This window comes from Octodon degus, unplaced genomic scaffold, assembly GCF_000260255.1.
Source record: "Octodon degus isolate 3935 unplaced genomic scaffold, OctDeg1.0 scaffold00084, whole genome shotgun sequence".
NCBI lineage: Eukaryota > Metazoa > Chordata > Mammalia > Rodentia > Octodontidae > Octodon > Octodon degus.
Window position 1 is genome coordinate 3,254,474 of NW_004524660.1, and position 18,739 is coordinate 3,273,212.

The 18,739-nt window shown below is 36.2% G+C and overlaps 1 protein-coding gene across 1 annotated transcript in view; it reads left to right on the plus strand.

Moving 5' to 3' along the window:
* Positions 1-18,739, plus strand: part of LOC101579976 (calcium-binding mitochondrial carrier protein SCaMC-1) — a 73,535-nt gene that overhangs the window by 15,598 nt on the left and 39,198 nt on the right. Inside the window, exons 3-4 of the mRNA XM_004636951.2 lie at positions 8,446-8,533; positions 17,024-17,135. Coding sequence (XP_004637008.2) covers positions 8,446-8,533; positions 17,024-17,135 — 200 coding nt within the window. The remainder of the gene's footprint in view (positions 1-8,445; positions 8,534-17,023; positions 17,136-18,739) is intronic.

Below are 18,739 nucleotides of genomic sequence, written 5' to 3' on the forward strand. Positions count from 1 at the left end.
TGAAGTAATAGCATCAAAAGTAAATAAACAACAGCGGAAAGTTATAGAGGAACTCAGAGTGGAATTCTTTTCTGAAATAAAGAATTCTCTGAACTCATAGCATCTGAAGTAAAGAATCAAGTACAGAAACATAGGGAGGAAACACAATGTGAAAAAAACTGCAGTTAAAATAATAAGTGCTTCTAAAGAAGACATCGATAAAAAAATAGAGGAGATTAGAACAATGATGGATTCCTTAAATGAACAATACAGGAAAGAAATAGATCACATGAAACAGAGTCAAAGAGATATAGAGGAACTTAAAATCTGAATCACAAGCTTGCAAAACTGAGTGAAAGTGAAGACAGAGTTTCAGATCTTGAAGATGCTGGTGCAGCTAATGTAAAGGTAAGAAAAGATCTTTTGAAAATAACTAGGATGCAAGAAAAAATAATTCATTACTTGAAGAAGATGCAAAGATGAACAACATGAGACTAATAGGTAGCAATGAGAAAGAAAGAGTCAATACAAAGGATATTAAAAAAATATGGGCAGAAGTAATAGCAAAAAACTTCCCAAATACGAGGAAACAATCTGACATTCAGGTAACTGAAGCATACAGAACGCCAAGTAACCTCAACCCAATTAACACACGGAGACATATAATAGTCAAGATCCCAGAAATCCAGCACAAGAATAATACACTGAAAGCTGCTAGAGAAAAGAAGCAGATCGCATTCAAAGGAAAACCCGTCAGACTTACGGCAGACCTCTCTTCACAAACCATGAAGGCAAGAAGAGCATGGAGCAGAGTACTTCAGGTCGTCTATGAAAACAAACTGCAGCCCAGACTTCTATACACTGTAAAACACTCTTTCAAGTTTGATGGGGAAGTGAAATACTTCCATGACAACAGCTAAAGAATTTCATGATGACAAAGCCAACGCTACACAGAGTCCTGAAAAATGTTCTAGAGAGGGACCAAAATGATCAGAACTCCATGAATGAGATCAGAAGCAAACAACTAAATAGGGCAAACAAACACAGGAGAAAAAGGAGTAAACAGCAGGTAAATAACATGTTAATCGTAAGTTAATACATATCAATTAGAACCATCAATGTAAATGGACTCAATTCACCAAATAAGAGAAATAAACTGGCAGAATGGATTAGGAAACAAAATCCAACAATATGCTGTATACAAGAAACCCATTTAACTCATAAAGACATATATTGGCTGAAAGTCAAAGAATGGAACACAGTAATACATGCCCCAGCACCTCAGAAAAAAGCAGGGGTAGCAATCCTATTCTCAGACAGTCTCAACTTCAAACCAACAATGATCAAGCGAAATAAAGAAGGCCACTATATACTGGTTAGGGGAAAAACTCAAGAGGAAGAGGTAACACTCATAAATATGTATGCACCAAACAAGGGAGCATCCAACTATATAAAGCAAATCTTATTGGATATGAAAAATCTAATATCCCATACTACAATCTTAACAGGAGACCTTAACAACCCCTTATCCCAAAAAGATAGGTCAACCAGACAAAAAATTAGCAAAGAAATACAGGACTGAGCCAGAGCTTGAAACAAATGGACTTGGTAGATATGTACAGAGTGTTCCACCCAAACACAGCTAAATACACATTTTTGTCAGCTGCACATGGGTCATTTTCTAAAATAGACTACATACTGGCCCATAGGTCATGCTTAAGTATATGCAAGAAAACAGAAATTATCACATGAATATTATCTGACTGCAGTGAAGTGAAACTGGACATAAATGACAAACCAGAAAAAAACCCTAAATACATGGAAATTAAACAACACCCTTCTCAGTAACCAATGGGTCACAGATGAAATTAAACAAGAAATTCAACAATATCTACAATTCAATGAAAATTCAAACACAGCTTATTGGAATTTATGGGATGCGATGAAAGCAGTTCTCAGAGGGAAATTCATAGCTGTGAACTCACACATTAGGGAAACAGAACGAGAACAAATAAACACTCTAATACTGCACCTCCACCAACTAGAAAAGGAAGAGCAAACCAAACCCCGAGCCCAAAGATGGGAAGAAATCATAAAGATTAGAGCAGAAATTAATTCAATTGGGAAGAAGAAAACAGTTCAAAGAATTAAGGAAACAAAAAGCTGGTTCTTTGAAAGATTCAATAAAATCGATAAGCCCCTAGCTAACCTCATCAAAAAGTGGAAAGAAAAAATTCAAATACAAGCAATAAGGAATGAAAAGGGTGTAATTACCACAGACCCAGAGGAAATTCAGAAGATTATCAATAGCTACTTTGAGAATCTTTACACTCCCAGAATAGAAGACACAGACGAAATAAACAGATTCCTAGAAAGGTACAAATTACCACAACTGAATCGACAAGATATTACCCCTCTCAATAGCCCAATAACAGCCAGTGAAATACGAGATGTAATAAAAAAACCTACTGACAAAAGTCCAGGTCTGGATGGATTCACAGCTGAATTTTACAAGAAATTTACAGAAGATGTAGTCCCTATACTCCTCAAACTCTTCAATGAAATTGAAAAGGAAGCAATCTTCCGAAAATCATTCCTGGAGGCAAGTATATTATAATGATTCCAAAACCAGGGAAAGACGCAACTAAAAAAGAGAACTGTAGGCCAATCTCCCTCATGAACATAGATGCAAAAATCCTCAATAAAATCCTAGCAAACAGAATACAGCAAATCATCAAGAAGATCATACACCATGACCAGGTAGGATTTATCCCAGGGATGCAAGGATGGTTCAATATTTGAAACTCTATAAATGTAATACGCTGTATCAATAGAGTGAAAACTGAAAACCACATGATCATCTCAATTGATGCAGAAAAGGTTTTTGTCAAAGTCCAACACTCATTCATGTTCAAAGTCCTGCAGAAAATTGGAATAGATGGTCTCTAACTTCAATCTGGTAAAAGCCATTCATGAAAACCCAATGGCTAACATAATTGTAAATGGGAAAAAACTGAAATCTTTTCCTCTCAGATCTGGTACAAGACAAGGATGTCCTCTATCACCACTCCTATTCAATATAGTTCTGGAATCAGAGCCGTTAGACAAGAGAAAGAAATAAAAGGAATAAGAATAGGTAAAGAAGAAGTTAAATTATCATTATTTGCAGATGACATGATACTTTACTTGGGAGACCCAAAAAACTCCACTAAGAAGCTACTAGAATTAATGCAGAAATTCAGTAGCACAGCAGGATACAAAGTCAGTACCCAAAGGTCAATAGCATTCCTCTACACAGATAACAAACACACTGAGAGGGAAATTATAGAAACAATACCTTTTACAATAGCACTGAGGAAAGTGAAATATCTTGGAATTAATCTAACTAAAGAAGTCAAAGATCTTTTCAAGGAAAATTACAGTACTCTTCAAAAAGAGATCATAGAGGATTTCAGAAAGTGCAAAGATATTCCATGCTCCTAGGTAGGAAGAACCAACATTATGAAGATGGGCATACTCCCAAAATTGCTCTACAGTTTCAATGCAATCCCTATCAAACTACCACCAACATGCCTCACAGACCTAGAGAAATCATTCCTAAAATTTATTTGGAATTAGGAAAGACCTAGAATAGCAAAGGCAATCCTGGGCAACAAAGACAAGACAGGAGGCATTACAATTCCTGACTTGAAATTGTATTACAATGCTACTGTGATAAAATCAACATGGTATTGGCAACGAAATAGACGTGATGATCAATGGAATAGATTAGAAGATGCAGAGGTCTCTACGAACACACTCAGCCACCTTATCTTTGAAAAAGGGGCCAGACATACTCACTGGAAGAAAGATAGCCTCTTTAACAAATGGTACTGGAAAAACTGGCTCTCTACATGCCGAAAACTAAAACTTGACCCAGGTCTATCGCCATGCCCTAAGCTAAAGTCAAAATGGATTAAAGATCTAAACATTAAAACAGAAACACTAAATCTCCTGGAAGAAAAAGGAGGAACTCTTGAAGACATTGGGGTAGGCAAAGAGTTCATGAAGAAAAATCAAGTCACATGGGAAACAGTTGAAAGAATTAACTACTGGGACGTCCTGTTATTGAGAAGTTTTTTTCACGTCAAAAGAAATTACCAAGAAATTAAAAATACAAACCACAAGTTTGGAAAAAATCTTGACAAACAAGTACAAAGGTCTGCTCTCTAGAATTTATAAAGAACTAAAAAATACTAGGGCCTCAAAAAATTTTTTTTCCTCCATAGTTTTATTGAGAGACAAATAGCAATGAGACAGTTTCAAATGTAATTGGTAGGACAGTTTCAATAATTAACACTTTGCATACTGTCTTCCTAGTGGTTATTTGCCATACGAGATGCAGATATGGTATCTTATTTACAAACACTGTTACAACAAATCCCTCTTTTCACTAAGAGAATGCAACTATATCCTAACAATTTTGAATACACAGATACAAGATGGACATTCATTTATATATCCCCGTTTTTGTTTAGTTCCGTCATTTGAATATTATAGGTGTGTTAACTCAGCAAAGTATTCTAAAAGAGTTCAGTAGTCCATAATAGTATTGGGTCTTCCGCTTGACTGGCAGTGTCAGAAATTGTTGACCTGAGTTCTCCACAGCTCAACATAACAACATGGCTTTACTTTTTATACTTCATTTTTATACTTTTCTGCTGGATGGTTAAAACTGATATAAAGCAAGACCTATGCAACAAGACTTGTAGCTTTTGGATATGATAAGGTCAGTCAAATCCCCTCAGGATTTATCCTGAGATCCTGTACCTTGGATTGTGGATCCTTTGTCAGTGTCAGCCATGTGGATGAGTCACGGCCATTGCTTGGTTAATGTACTCCCTGTGAAAGCCTGAGAGAATGTTTTCTCTCCATGTGACTCTCCTTAGGCACACTCTACATCATCAATCACTTTCTTCTTTGTAGGGACTCAAAATTTAAAGACCCAGTCCAGAAATGGGCATCCGAGATGAACACACACGTCTCAGAGGATGAAATTAAAGAAACGAGTAAATATATGAAGAAATGCTCCACATCATTAGCCATCCGTGAAATGCAAATTAAAACTACACAGAGATATCATCTCACCCCAGAAAGGATGGCTATCATAGATCAACTAACAACAAATGTTGGAGAGGATGTGGGGAAAAATGAACCCTTCTCCACTGCTGGTGGGAATGTAGACTGGTGCACCCATTATGCAAATCAGTGTGGAGAGTCCTTAGAAAACTTGGACTGGAAATCCCATTTAAACCAGCTATTCCTCTACTGGGAATTTTCCTGGAGGATCTGAAAACATCATATCATAGTGATACATGTGTGCCTATGTTTATAACAGCACAATTTGTGATAGCCAAATCTTGGAAACAACCAAAATGCTCATCACCTGAGGAATGGATGAAAAAGATGTGGTGTTTTTATACAATGGAGTATTACTCAGCTATAAAGGATGATAAACTTGAAGCCTTTATATTTAAGTGGATGCCACCGGAAGATATAAGTGAAATAAACCAGACACATGTGTAAATATCATATAGTTTCCCTAGTATAAGAACTCAGAAAATGAAATACAAATAGGCATAATACAATTAAAAGGAAAGCAAGAACTTGAGGACTAGACAATGAAGAGAGAGCAAGGAGAAGAGCTAGGAAACAAGACAGAGGCAAGCCATACAGTTACATGTACAAGATGGGGTAAGGCAATGATCCTGAGAATCTTCAGAAGATTTTTGGTTCTTCTTTTTTTTTTTTTTCTTTCTTTCTTTCTTTTTTTTTTTTTTTTTTCAGAACTGGGGATTGAACTCAGGCCCTTGCACTTGCCAGGGAAGCACTTATTCCACTGAGCCATCTTCCCGGCCCAGTTTCAGAAGATTTTTGAATCTAGCAGTTATTGGAAAGATTCTCATCCTGACTAACTATTTACCGACACCTGTGAATTAAGCAACTGTACTGAAGATGCCAATTTGTAATAGTGGGTTCATGCTTGGAATGCCTGTCATTCTGGTCTTCTGAATACAGACTGCTTGTCATGACATGCCATTTGCTGCTGTGCTGTTGCTCGGGTAGATGATTGTTTAAAAAGGAAGAGGATGGTGAATGAAGGCAGGAGACAGGGAAAGGAGTGTTGTGGCACTGTTCTGCAATAATGTATATGGTTAGATTTCTGGACTTATGTGTGAACATACATAATTCTTTATTCCTATTTTTTAAATGTATTTTAATTTTTTTGTCATATTGTGTAGGGATTTAAAGTTTAACATATCAATACTTTGTGAAAAATACCTGTTCCATGTTATGCCTAAAATGTTTGATATTCAGACAGATAGTGAGGTTAAGCTCAACAGCCTTGGTCATATAGTAATAACAATAAGCTTCTCTTCTGGAGGGTTAACAACTCAAGTTTGCAGACCAAAAATTAGAGAAAAAAAGGGGCCACAAGGAGAGCCAACAGTTGGCCCTAGCCTTCCAACATCAGTTAAGACTCAGGACATATGAGAACTTGTACTGTAACATCATGTAACTCAGTTGTGTCCCAAATTTTCTGATCAAGGAGATTATGGGGCCAAAGAGGAAAGTGATCAATGATGTGGAGTGTGCCTAAGGAGAGTCACATGGAGAGAAAACATTCTCTCAGGCTTTCACAGACGGCAAATTGACCAAGCAATGGCCGTGACTCATTCACATGGCTGACACTGTCAAAGGATCTACAATGTGAGGTACAGGGTCTCAGGATAAATCCTGAGGGGATTTGACTGACCTTATCACATCCAAAAGCTGTAATTCTTTTTACATAGGTCTTGCTTTATCTTGATCTTAACCATCCAGCAGAAAAGTGTAGAAACGAAGTACAAGAAATAATGCCATATTGTTATGTTGAGCTGTAGGGGACTCAGTTCAACAACTTCTGACATTCCCAGCCAAGTGGACGACCCAATACTATTATGGACTTCTGGACTGTTTTGGAATATTTTGTTGTGTTTACACACCTATAATATTTAAATGATGGAACTAAACAGAAAAAGGGGATATAGATGAATGAGCATTTTGTATCTGTGTATTGAAAATGGTTAGGATAGATATATAGCTACGTTCTCTTAACTCAAGGAATAGAGGAATTTATTCTAATAGTGTTTGTAAATAGGATATCATATCTGCATCTTGTACAACAAATAACCACTAGGAAGGCAGTATGCAGTGTGTTAATTATTGGAACTCTCTTACCAATTTGATTTGAAACTGTCTCATTGCTATTTATTTCTGGAGATCAAAAGAGATTTTTAGTACTGGAGATCAAACCTGGGTCATTGTGCTTGCCAGGCAGGTGCTTAGGCCACCGAGCTATCTCTCTGGTCCATAACTCATGTGTGTTTAAAGCAGCTCTTGCCACCAAATGAATCTTGGTGCCAAATAAATAATAAATTTATTTTATTTATTATTATAATAAATAATATTTATTTATTTGTTTATTTTTTTCTCAATAAAATTATGGGAAAAAAGTGATAAGTAAAAAAAATAAAAAAATAAGAAATAAAATAAATACTAGGTTTGTATTAAGCTGATTTGTTAATAGTGTTTTAACATGGGCAATGGTAACGTAAAGAGAGTTCAATATTGTATTTTAGGTTTTGTTATCTCTGAAAACTTGCCTTTGTAGAACATTCAGTGGTCTGGTTTTCATGTTTCAGAATGAGCTTTTTCAGTGCTTTCCAAGTAGTTACAATAATCATGGATGTTGTAGACTTACAACCCTTGGTCCAGATATGCTTTGAAATTTAGAATGTAGGTTTTAGAAAATAATATAGTATATATGTGATGTGTAACATTCCAAGTAGAGTCTGGGCTACCACCAGGCAATAATATTATTATGTTTCTGCAATGAAACATAAATTTTTATGTTCAATTAGATAAATAATTAAATAAAGTTAATCCATGTGTATATGTGTTTCTTTAAAAATCTCTCTTTCACTCTTGCTGTTGCTCTCTCTTTTCTCTCTCTTTGGTATAGGATCTTACTACACATCTCAGACTCATAGGGATCCTCCTGTCTGAGCCTCCTCAGTGCTGGGATTATAGGCGTGTGCTATCACCCCTGGTTTCAATGGCCGGTTTGGTGTGTGTCTAGCGCGGCATACAGTACTGGAGATCAAACCTGGGTCATTGTGCTTGCCAGGCAGGTGCTTAGGCCACCGAGCTATCTCTCTGGTCCATAACTCATGTGTGTTTAAACAGCTCTTGGCACCAAGTGAATCTTGGTGCCAAATGTATAAAAAGTCTTTTGTTTTTCAGAATTTTGGGGCTTTGGATTATGAATTTAGGATTATAGACTGTTAAAACATAGAGACTTTTAAAAGATGAGTACATTTTAAGTATATTTGGCCTCATTGTTTTTTCAGATACTTTAATGTGGTATTTTTCACTTTTTAAAAGGAGTCATAGACACTGTAGAAGTAATTGCTGCTGTGAAATCACTGGGTGTCGATATTTCGGAAGCTCAGGCAAACAGCATTCTCAAAAGGTCAGCACTTATCCTCATTTTTAATAGCTTTTATTTATGCCAGAAATTAATTTCTATAAATACAGCATCTCCATCTATAACTTTGTAACAAATCTGCTCCTACTTGCTTAATTTGACTTACTTTTGTGTCTGATTCTACTAGAAGCAATTTTCAAAGGCATTCCATTAAGTGACTTGCATAGCAAAAGCCAAATGAATGGCACGTGCTACTAGTGTGGTTCCTCAGACCGTACTTAACTGGGTCCTCTGAATGCATGTGGGAGGCAGGGCAAGGAGACAGCAAAAGGAACTCCTGTCTTCTGCTTCTGCTTGAACCAAACAGTTGCACGTTGATTTTTTCTATAAAGCTGTTGGAAAGATTTCTTTTGGAGAAGGGATTCCATGGTTGAAACCTCTGTACTTTTATAGAATGAGGCAAAGATGATACTGATTGATTGATTGTGCTGGGACTCAAACGAGGGCTTGCTTGTGTGGCTTGTATGTCTAAGCAAGTCCCTGCCTCTGAGCTATACACCCAGCCAGAGATAATTTAAGGATAAGTTTAAGGGGGCCGGTACAGGACTACAGAAAGATGAATGTAAAACTTGGTACTGTCTGGAACCCCCATATTCACTTGTACTCTACCACCGCTATCTCTTCCTGAGGCACATATTGCTGGGTGATTGCTTGCACAGGCTCGTTAGGTAGCATGTGTGTTCCCAAACCAGCTCTTTCAGTCCACCCCTTACATTATGCCAGTTTGGATTTGTTCATAATGCTTCCAAGTGTCTGGTGCTGCTTTGATACATCCTCTGCATAAAGTTGAGTCTAAATAGGTTAGAGTGGCATGTTTGATGGTATCTGTGACTTCAAATATCTCCTCATTTGGTGGGTTTCAGTTTATAACAAGGATGAGATGTGTTTCTAGCTGAAGCCGAGATGGATAAACTTGAAGGGGGAGGCTGAAGGGCAGAAGCTTTCATTTGCTATATGAGACAATGCTTCGAGGACAGTGCTTTGAAGTCTGGCAATTTCAGTTATTTCTTCCCAGTGCTCATAGCTCTGATCAAGTGAGTTTTGTATTTTTGTTGTAGTAGTGTTGAATAAAAATAGTAATGCTGGATGTCTTGTCTTTTTCTTGATTTTAAAAGAAATGCTGAAATTTTATCATTATATCACTAATATTTTATCATTGTAATCTTTCCCATATTAAAGAAGGCCCCTCCTGTTTTGTTTTAAAACAAGAAATTATTTTAAAATGACAAGTAGGTTTAAATTAAGAGATGATTGATAAGATATCTTTCAGAATCTGTTGATGTATTTGTCTTGAGCCAGGGTCATCCTATTTAGTTCAAGTTGGCCATGAGCTTGCTATATAGCCCAGGTTGACCTCAAACTCATGGCAACCCTTGTGCCTCAGCCTCCCAAGTGGTGGAACTGCAGGAATGTGTCACCACAGCCAGCTGTTAATGTGATAAGTTACTTTCTAGAATTTGCTCTTTATTAACTTATCCTTATGTTCCTGGGGTAAATATAACCTTTTAAAAATACTCTGTTGGATTCAATTTGCTAAAACTTATTCATAGTGTTAACATTTATATTTATGAGAGAGATTGCCCTATTCTTTTCTCTGTCTTGACTATCCTAATGGAATATTGTTTTGGTTACATTGACCTTAAGGAGTTGAGGAGTAGTCTCCCTTTTCCTATTTTTTGTAAGATAGTCAATAAAATTGGATCTATCTATTTATTCCTTAAAGGTTTAAAAGAATTTAATTATAAAACCAGTTGTTATGGCTTGTACCTAGAGGTCCCACAATGCCTCCTGTGCTCATAGGTAGGGCTTTTGGGAGGTGGCTGGGTCAAGGGTGTGTGATAGGAGATTAAGGGTGTGTGAATGTTGGCTTAGTCCACAGGTTGGTTTAGCATAATTGGGTTGTTGAATGGATTTATTAAAGACAAAAGACCCACACTCGATGTGAATAGCAACCAACCAACAGGTTTGTAGCCTGAATGGAATAGAAGGGAAAGGAAGGCTTACTATTTATGGCCTCCTGTCTACCCCGCCATGGACTTTTTCTCTTCAGCCGTGTTCCACAGCCATGCCTCCCTGTTTTGGAGTCAGCTGACCGTAGACTGAAACCTCTACAGACCGTCAGCTAAAATAAACCTTTTTTTCCTTTAACTTTTGGGCTTGGGTATTTTGTCCTGGCAATGAGAAAGTACGTAAGATACCACTTGAGTGTTACAGTTTTTTATAGGAAGATTTAAAATAATTGAGTCAATTTCATAAACAATTGTAAGATCATTCTCACTTTCTATTCCTTTTGAGGTCAGTTTTGGAAAACTTTGTTTTTCACAAATTTATGATTTACATCTAAATTTTCAAATTTACTGGCATAAAGTTGTTCATTGTATTCTCTAAATCTATGTTCTTTTCATCTGTAATGTTATATATGCTTTTATTCCAACCAATTTCATTGAAACTTCCTCTATTACTGATTCTTTCTAATAATCAAATTTGGCTTTGTTATAAGACTGTGGTTATGTTTAATGAAGTTATTTGAATCTAAAAGAATCTCAAATCACATAAGGATAAAAGTAGAGCAATTGTTCTTTTAATACTGTTTATTATTTTCTAAAAAGTTAGTTTCACTAATTGCCAGATTTGTTTTCTGTTACAAGCAAGAGAAGTAACTCGAAGTACTTTTAGAAGTGATTTTGCTATATTCCACAAGTTTTTGTGTGTGATTTCTGATGCTCATTCTTACATAGTTCTAAACTTAAATGCTTGTATTGTATTTTTGTTTTTCACTTGAAATATTTAGAAGTTGATTATGTCGAATTTTTAAGAGATTTTTATTATTAATTTCTGTTGTAATTGTACAAAAGTTAAAGAAGATGGCTTGATACTATTTCTTCAAAATGTTTTTAGATTTACCTTATGATCTTGAACAGTGAAAGTTTTTATGAATATTTTATATATAATTGAGTACTTTTTAAACATTGTAGGCAAGGCTCTATAGAATGTCCATTAAAATAATTTTGTTAATTTAATTGTTTAAATATTGTCCTATCTTGCAGATGACTGATTAAGTTGAAACCCACCACTCTGGTGAGGAGTTTTCAATTTTTTTAAATATTATTTTTAACTTTATATGTGTTGGGGGTATTTTCAGACTATCAGCTTCAGAATTGTTAATTTTTTCTTTTCTTATGTTTGTATTTAGGACAGGGTCTACAGGGTCTCACTAATTAGATTTGACTCTTAGGGATTCTCCTGTTCTCAGTCTCCCAAGTGCTGGGATTACAGATGTGTACCATCACGCCCAGTCTCGTCACTGGGCTGTTTTAATCACTTCTCAGCGTACCCCGGAATGGGGCCAGCATGGCACGCTGGGGATTGAACCCTGATCTCCCGGCCATTGGGCTCTGCCTAAGCAGGCGCTTTAGTCCACTGAGCTATCTAGCTGGCCCAGAATTGGTAATTCTTTTTTTTTTTTTTTTTTTTTTTTTGTATTTTAGGGAAGGGCCTACAGGGTGTTCAGGGTCTCACTGTTAGATAGGACTTGCAGTGATCTGCCTGTTTACAGCCTCCCAAGTGTTGGGATTGGCATGTACCACCACGCCCAGTGTCAGTTGCCTTCTCAGCATGCCCTGGGGGCGGGGCTGGCACAGCAGACCCCGAGGATCAAATCCCTGAGGTATTTGGCCTGCCCTCCAGAATTGTTAATTCTTTTTTTTTTTTTTTTTTTTTTCTTGTGGAACCAGGGATTGAACTCAGGCCCTCGTGCTTATTCCACTGAGCCATCTCCCCGGCCCCTAGAATTGTTAATTCTTGATAAATGCAATATTGTATCATTCTGTAGTACTATTTTGCTTGATACTATTATGGTACAAATCCAGCCTTTTATCTTCTCAGTATTTGCCATAACTTACCTTTTTTTCATATGTTCCTGTGTTAGTTAGCTTTCCTTTGCTGTGACAAAATACTTGAGATAATCAATTTACAGAGAAAAAAGGTTTATTTTGACTAATGCTTTCAGAGCTTCCAGTCCGTGGTTGCTTGGCTCTGTTGCTTTGGGCCTGTGGTGGCACAGTGTATCAGGATGGAAGCACATGATAGGGAAGGGCTGTTTGTTTCTTGATAGCCAGGAAGCAAAGATAGAGACAGAAGGAGCCAGAATCCAGATGTCCCCATTCAGAGACCTCACCACCATGGCCTAATTTCCTTTCACTACGTGAAAAGAATACTGTTTATCCTAAAGATCTTCTCTTTGCTGTCTGTAGCTTTTTATGTAGTGAGCAGACTTTTTTTTTGTTAACTCTGTTAGAGAGATGTTTTTTTGTCTTTTAACACTTCTGGAAAACTCTTGATCTTTACCTCTTTAAATGTAGCCTACCCTTTAGCTTCTCTTATTTATTTATTCATTTATTTTTATGTATTTGGTACAAGGTCTCACTGTGCAGCTCCGACTCAGCAATCCTCTTGTTTTCAGTCTCCCCAGTGCTGGGACTACAGGTGTGCACCACCATGCCCATGGGGCGTGGCCAGTGTGGTTGACCCTCTCTCTCTCTCTCTCTCTTTTTTTTTTTTTTTTTGCGGAACCAGGGATTAAACTCAGGTCTTTGCACTTGCCAGGGAAGCACTTATTCCACTGAGCCATCTCCCCAGCCCAGACCCTCTCTTTTTAGCATATGTTTTCTTTCCTCTTTTTCTGTGTGGGGCATTCTGGTTAAGTCTTTCAAATACATGCATGCCATCATTTAATCATTCTAATGAGTTTTAAAATTTTTTTTATTCATTGAAATTCTGTTTGGTCTGTTTTCAGTTACGGTTGGTAATTCCTCATGGTTTCTTTTTATTTTTGGATTCTTATTTCTTAGTGTTGGCATGTATCTTGTTAATCTGTATTTCATATCTGGCAGTTGCAATATTTTAAGTCCTTGAAAGCGTAAATCTGTTTCTGGCTATTGATGTGAACAAAGTCTAACTATATTCTGTTAAAGAGTTTGATTTTTTTTTTTAATAAATCAAATGTTCATAGACAAAAGGATGGAAAAAGCAAGATCCATTACTAAAATATAAAGAGGTCATTTTATAGTGATTGGACCTTTAATTTACTGAGAATATATAAAAATTATAAATTTGTATGAAACTAACAATATAGCCCCAAATTTGAAAAGCAAGAATTGAGGGCCCCGGGAAATAGTCCAATAAAATAAATGCTTGCCTGGCAAGCGCAGGGTTCTGAGTTCAATCCCTGGTATTGCAAAAAAAGAAAAAAAAAGTATTGAAGAGACAATAGGAAAGAATAGATGAGTACAGTAAGAGAGTCTAACATAGATTTCTCAGTAATAGCATAAATATACAGAAAATATCAGTAAGAGTAGAAAATTTAAACAATACTACTATCAATATTTAGCTGGGAAACCTACATAGACTATTACATTCAAAACTGTAGAATGTATGTTTTTAAAACACATATAAAATTTCTTAAGAGTTAACCCTATGCTGGGTCAAAAGAAATGCAAAATATTAAAAATAATTGAAATTAGGTAAAATATGTTCTGTATCCCTCATGCAGTTGAACAAGAAATAAGATTTCTTATAATAAAATTGTTTTTAACAAGTTTATTAGTGCAAATTTGATAGAAATGTGTTAGTTTTATCAATTTGTAGATTGATGGAATGTTTAAAATATGCTGTTAAATAATGCTTTTAAGAAAACTTGTAAATTGCCAGTAGCACTAATTACTTAAAATTTAAATTTAGGAACTAGTGTGAACATCAGTAATAGCTCTAGATGTCAAGGAATGCTGTCACGAAGCTGCCGGAATTTCTCCTATAAGACTCAGCTACTGGAATCATAATTCCTAACAACACATTGTCTTAAGTGAAAACAAAATGATGAAGCACATATTATCCATGTTTTCTAATACTTATTTTCTCTTCAAATATCTTTATTTCACCTTCATTTTTTAAAAATGTATTTAGTACTGGGTCTTACTATGTAGATCAGACTCGTCGTGATCTTCCTGTCTTCAGCCTCCCAAGCGCTGGGATTACAGGCACACACCACCATTCCCAGTCTCAGTCGCTGCCTCAGTGCGCCCTGGGGGCAGGGCCGACATGGCACACCGGGGATCAAACCCCAGCCACTGCGTTCTGCCTGAGCAGGTACTTTAATCCTCTGAGCTATCTGGCTGGCTCTCACCTTCATTTTTGATGGTTATTTTGTTATATATAGGATTCTAGGTACAGTTCATTAAACTTTAACTAAATTTCACTTATTAAAGATGTGTGCTAGTATACTTGTTTCTGATGCAAACTCAGTGGTTGCCATTTAAAATATCCCCTGTATGTAATGTTTCTTTTTTTCTCCTTTTCTCCCTTCACTCTCTCCCCTTTTTCCCTCCACTCTCTTCTTTTTTCGCTTTCTTCCTTTGTTCTTTCTTTACTTTCTTAAACCGCAGCATTCCTCCACTACAGAAGTTTTATTAAGCTCACAGCCCTCCATTAACTATTTCTTAAGCATTTTTTTTTTCTGGAACCAGGGATTGAACTCAGGCCCTTGCACTTACTAGGGAAGCTCTTATTCCACTGAGCCATCTCCCCAGTCCTCCGTTAACTATTTCTATGTAGCTTAGTATTTGGCAAACATGTCAAGAGTTTTTGAATGCCTTTGTAAGTTCCTGCCCCAACCTCCCCTTACCTCTGGCCCTTTTTATTCTCTTCACAAGCTCTCCTACTTCTCTATTGCAGTTTGGAAACTATTCCCAGAAAGTAGAGCAAATGCGAAGCTCAGCTCATGTTTGCTTTTCTGAAGTATCACAGTACTGTCCTGTTTGTGGAGCAGTCCTGAAAACAGCTGTTTCTTATGTTGTGTCCAGTTTTATTATTTGTACAGTGGGAGTATAAGTTCTACACTCATTATTTTGTCTTGGAAGTAGAAATTGCACTAAATTTTTTGATGGCCAAATGCATTTTGCTTTTTAGGTATTTCATTTAGAGAAAAGCTATTAAAAATCATTTCTCTTAGTTCTACCTTTACCTTGGATACAAAGAAAGAACTTATTATATTTTTTAAAATTTAAGATTTTAAAAGATTGAGTAGGGGCCGGGCAGATGGCTCAGTGGAATAAACGCTTCCCTGGCAAGCACAAGGGCCTGAGTTCAATCCCTGGTTCCACAAAAAAACCCAAAACAGAAACAAACAAACAAAAAAACCCCATTGAGTAAATATTGGCTTTTGCATTGTAATAAATGAGTCTCATTTTTATTTGGTAGAGGGTCTCACTACAGAGCTTAGACTCTCAGTGACGCTCCTATTTTCGTTCTCCTCAGTGTTGGGATTATAGGTGTGCGCCACCATGTCTGGTCTCAGGTGGCTGGCTCAGCATGCCTAGGGGCGGGGCCACCAAGGCCTGTGGTGCCTGGGATCAAACTCCAGTCCCTGTGCTTGCCTTAGCAGGCACTTAGTCTGCTGAGCTATTTCACCCACCCAAGCCTTTTTCTTAAGTTCATAACTTTGGAAAGTTATTTCAAAATTGATGAGAATGCTATAGAAAAAAGAAGAGGATCAGCAGTAAAAATAATACCAGAAGAACCAAAAGGTATAAAGGTTACTCTTCCGTCAGTTTTATTTACTTATCACTTATTCATCAAACATTTATTGGATTCTTAGTACTAAAGATACACAGATGACTTAGATATAATTATCCCTTTATAGGTTAACAGGACAATCTAAGATAAATACATGTAAGTAAACAACAGTGTAGAATTATCTCAGTAGAGGGACATTCTATAAAATATTGGACCAGTATTCCTTAAAACTGTCAAGATTATTAAAAAAATAAGGAAAATGTAAGACACAGTTATAGCCAGAGGATTCTAAGGAGACATGACAGTTAAAAGCAAAGTGGAACCTTGAATGGACTTATGAAGGCAAAGAAGGGCATTATCTAAAAACTACAAAAGTCTGAATAAAGTATGAAATTTTAATAATAATATAGTTAATTAAATGTAAAAAATGTACCATGTAATGTAAATGTTAATAATAGTTGGAACTGGATTTGAAGATGTATATGAATTGTATGTAATATCTTCTCAACTTTTCTAAAAATCTAAATCTGCTCTAAAAATAGTTTAGTTTAAATAAAACAATGTGATGGTTGGGGAGATAGCTTGGTGGTATAAGTGCTTACCTGGAAAGTGTAAGGACCTGGGTTTGATCCCCAGTACCGCATGCCATGCTGTTCCTGGAATTGCCTGCGCGGAGCCAGCCACTGAAATCAGGTGTGGTGGCACCTGCCTGTAATCCCAGTGCTGGGGAGGCTGCGACAGGAGGATCACTATAATTCTGAGCTGCACGCAAGACTCTGTATCAAACAAATAAATGTGAAAATACAGTGATTTTCATGAAATTCAAGACAGTGGCTCTTATGTGTAATTTTTATAATGGTGCTTTGTTATAAATATTACAAAGAATATTTTAAAAATATATTTCAGCATGGATAGTGATGGGACATTGACAATAGACTGGGATGAGTGGAGAGACTACTTTTTACTTCATCCTGCAACAAATATCAATGAAATTATCCGTTTCTGGAAGCGTTCTACTGTAAGATGACTTTGTTTTACTCTATTTTTACTTTCTTCTAAATGTCATACTTTCTGTTACCATTAAATTATCCTCACAATATTTGGAGCATCAGAGGCTAAAGTTATAGTATTTCCTTCTAATAATGTTTTATAAAATTATTAAGAGGTGTTAACATTATGTGTAAAAACCCAGTACCACTGTTTGTTTTTGAAACTTAGAGTTTAGAATGACTGCCTATAGGAAGCCTATGTTAAGAATTAATTACTATGATGTAGTATTAGCTTAGAAAAGTTAAATATAGTATATTTTTTACTTAAATTAATAATTTCTTCATAACATACTATTTTTATCCACCCTCTTGGTGTTTTGCCTCCTTCTCATAGATGATATAGAGGAAGAAAAACATAAACTTGAAATTGAGACTGCCTGATTTTCTTTTTGGTACCTGGAACTGAACTCAGGACCTTGAACTTGTCAGCCGTTGTGCTGCTGAGCTATATCCCAGGACCCCAGAATGCATAGCCTTGAATCCCACATCCAATAGTCAATTCTCACATCTCTCTGAGTTATTTTTTTTTATTGTTGATTGTTCTATCTTGAAACTACCCATTTTACTTTGCTTCCAGGATCATGTATATTACTGGTTGTTTTGCCTCTCTAGTCTCTCTTCAGTGTGATTCTTCTCATTATTCTTTTTATTTCTTATATTTAAACATCATTTTTTTATTTTAAAGAGAAAGCATAATAAAAATTCAAACAAGAGAATAGGAGGGTTGAGTATATCTGTAGTTGTTTCTGTATATAATTATCTGCTCCACTGATTGTCAGGTGTCTTTTGTTGCCAGCACCATGCTGTTTTTATCACAGTAACTTAACACTGTGATTTCAAGTGAAGGTTTGTGATGCCCCCAGCCTTGCCTTTGTTGGCCAGAATTGCCTTTGCTATTCTAGGTCTCTTCTGGTGCCAAATGAATATTAGGCTTGCGTTCAGTAATTCTGTGAGATAAGCTTTTAGAATTTTGATTGGAATTGCATTAAATCTGTATAACAGTTTTGGGAACATGGTCATTTTCACTGTATTGATTTTTCTACCCAAGAGCAAGGGATATGTTTTCATTTTATGATATCTTCTTCAATCTCCATTTTCAGAGTATTGTAGTTTTCAATGTAGAGGTCTTTTGTATTCTTCATTAGACTGATTCCTATATATTTCAGTTTTTTGAATGCTATTATAAAAGATGTTTCCCTAATTTCTCTCTCAGTGAATTTGTTCTTCATGGACAGGAAGGCTATTGACTTTTTGGGTGTTTATGTTGCATCCAGCTACACTATTGAATTTGCTTATTAAATCTAATAAAGTTTTTTAGGGTCTTCTATGTAGAGTGTCCTGTCATCTGCCAATAGTGGTAACTTAACTTCTTCCTTTCCCATCTTTATTCCTTTTATTTCTTTCTCTTGTCTAATTGCTCTGACTAAAGTTTCTAGGACTGTGTTGAATAAGAGTGGAAACTGTAGACATCCTTGTTCTTCTTCTTCTTCTTCTTCTTCTTCTTCTTCTTCTTCTTCTTCTTCTTCTTCTTCTTCTTCTTCTTCTTCTTCTTCTTCTTCTTCTTCTTCTTCTT